This window comes from Limulus polyphemus, unplaced genomic scaffold (assembly GCF_000517525.1).
Source record: "Limulus polyphemus unplaced genomic scaffold, Limulus_polyphemus-2.1.2 Scaffold1376, whole genome shotgun sequence".
Taxonomy (NCBI): domain Eukaryota; kingdom Metazoa; phylum Arthropoda; class Merostomata; order Xiphosura; family Limulidae; genus Limulus; species Limulus polyphemus.
The window spans coordinates 164,990-166,304 of NW_013666986.1; the positions used below are offsets into that span (position 1 = coordinate 164,990).

The following is a 1,315-nucleotide window of genomic DNA, read 5'->3' on the forward strand; positions in this document are numbered from 1 at the left end:
ACCAGTTTAACGTTGAATATTATTTGTAATTTTAACTTTATACACAAGTACCAAAATACTATAATTGGTATAATGTCCTTTTATTAATGGCTTGAAAAATACACTGATCATTTATAGAAATTGGCTTTAACAGCATTAAGGATGAAAATTTTAAGCTCTATTACACTTTAAGTTCTCATTTTAATTTCTTTTGAAGTGAAGTTTTTCAAAGCAAAATTAGATATTACTGACTAGTGTTTTACATTTTATTTTAAACATTCGTATTATTACTCGAATTGTTCACAGATAGCAGCACTTGTGAGTGAAAAGAACTAAGCGAGATAAGTTGCGAGAAAGGAACATTCGTGACAGTAGACAGCATAATACTATTAGTTTTTTTCACACAAAATTATATATATATTGAGTGTAAAAATTATCTTTGACTACTTAGTGGTGTGAAAGCTGGAAAGAATGTGATCGGCTACAGTTGGCTGACATTCTTGTTAAACCTATGCAACGCCTGACCAAATATACTCTCCTCCTGAAAGCCATCCTTAAAAAAACAGACGACGAAGAACAAGTTTGTCCCTTGATTGAAATGGTAAGTTGTTGAATGCGACTATAGTGCCATCTTTCATATGTTATTGTTATAATTTAAGATATCATACATAATAATATCATAAAATCATAATTTTCAAAACAATCAGAGTTTTCTTAATATTCAGTGCTTTTAATTATATAAAATAATCATTCAAACTTAGCAGTGAGCTCATCAAAAAATATCTTATGTTTTCTGATATTCGGTTATTATGATAAAAATTTAGAAACAAGTACTGGTTTTTAACGAACATTCAAACTAATGTTCATCTCTTTGTCATAAGATGCTCATGAAGTCGATCCAAACACACTTGAGGATAAACCAGTATTAAAGTTACAGTACAAGTATGGAAATAAATCGTGAATAATCGTAAATAAAATCACAACCTATATCTCCAGAGTGTAACTTTATTAGCTCAATATTTCGCTATTACAACTTCTTCAGGAGTTATAGATATCCTAAAAATTCACTAATCCAGTTAAATCTAAATTGGAATACTGTCAATCGTAAATCGAACATTGCTACACGTGTTTAGAAAGTTCATGTTATATTAAAATAATATGAAACATACAATATGAACTTTCTAAACACGTGTAGCAATGTTCGATTTACGATTGACAGTATTCCAATTTAGATTTAACTGGATTAGTGAATTTTTAGGATATCTATAACTCCTGAAGAAGTTGTAATAGCGAAATATTGAGCTAATAAAGTTACACTCTGGAGATATAGGTTGTG

At 29.2% G+C, this 1,315-nt stretch overlaps 1 protein-coding gene across 4 annotated transcripts in view; it reads left to right on the forward strand.

The window, feature by feature from the left end:
• LOC106463314 (pleckstrin homology domain-containing family G member 5-like) overlaps window positions 1–1,315 on the forward strand; it is a 127,886-nt gene that overhangs the window by 107,999 nt on the left and 18,572 nt on the right. For all 4 annotated transcript variants that reach the window (XM_022390787.1, XM_022390788.1, XM_022390789.1 and 1 more), the window contains one exon: window positions 431–580. In XM_022390787.1, coding sequence (XP_022246495.1) covers window positions 431–580 — 150 coding nt within the window. The remainder of the gene's footprint in view (window positions 1–430; window positions 581–1,315) is intronic.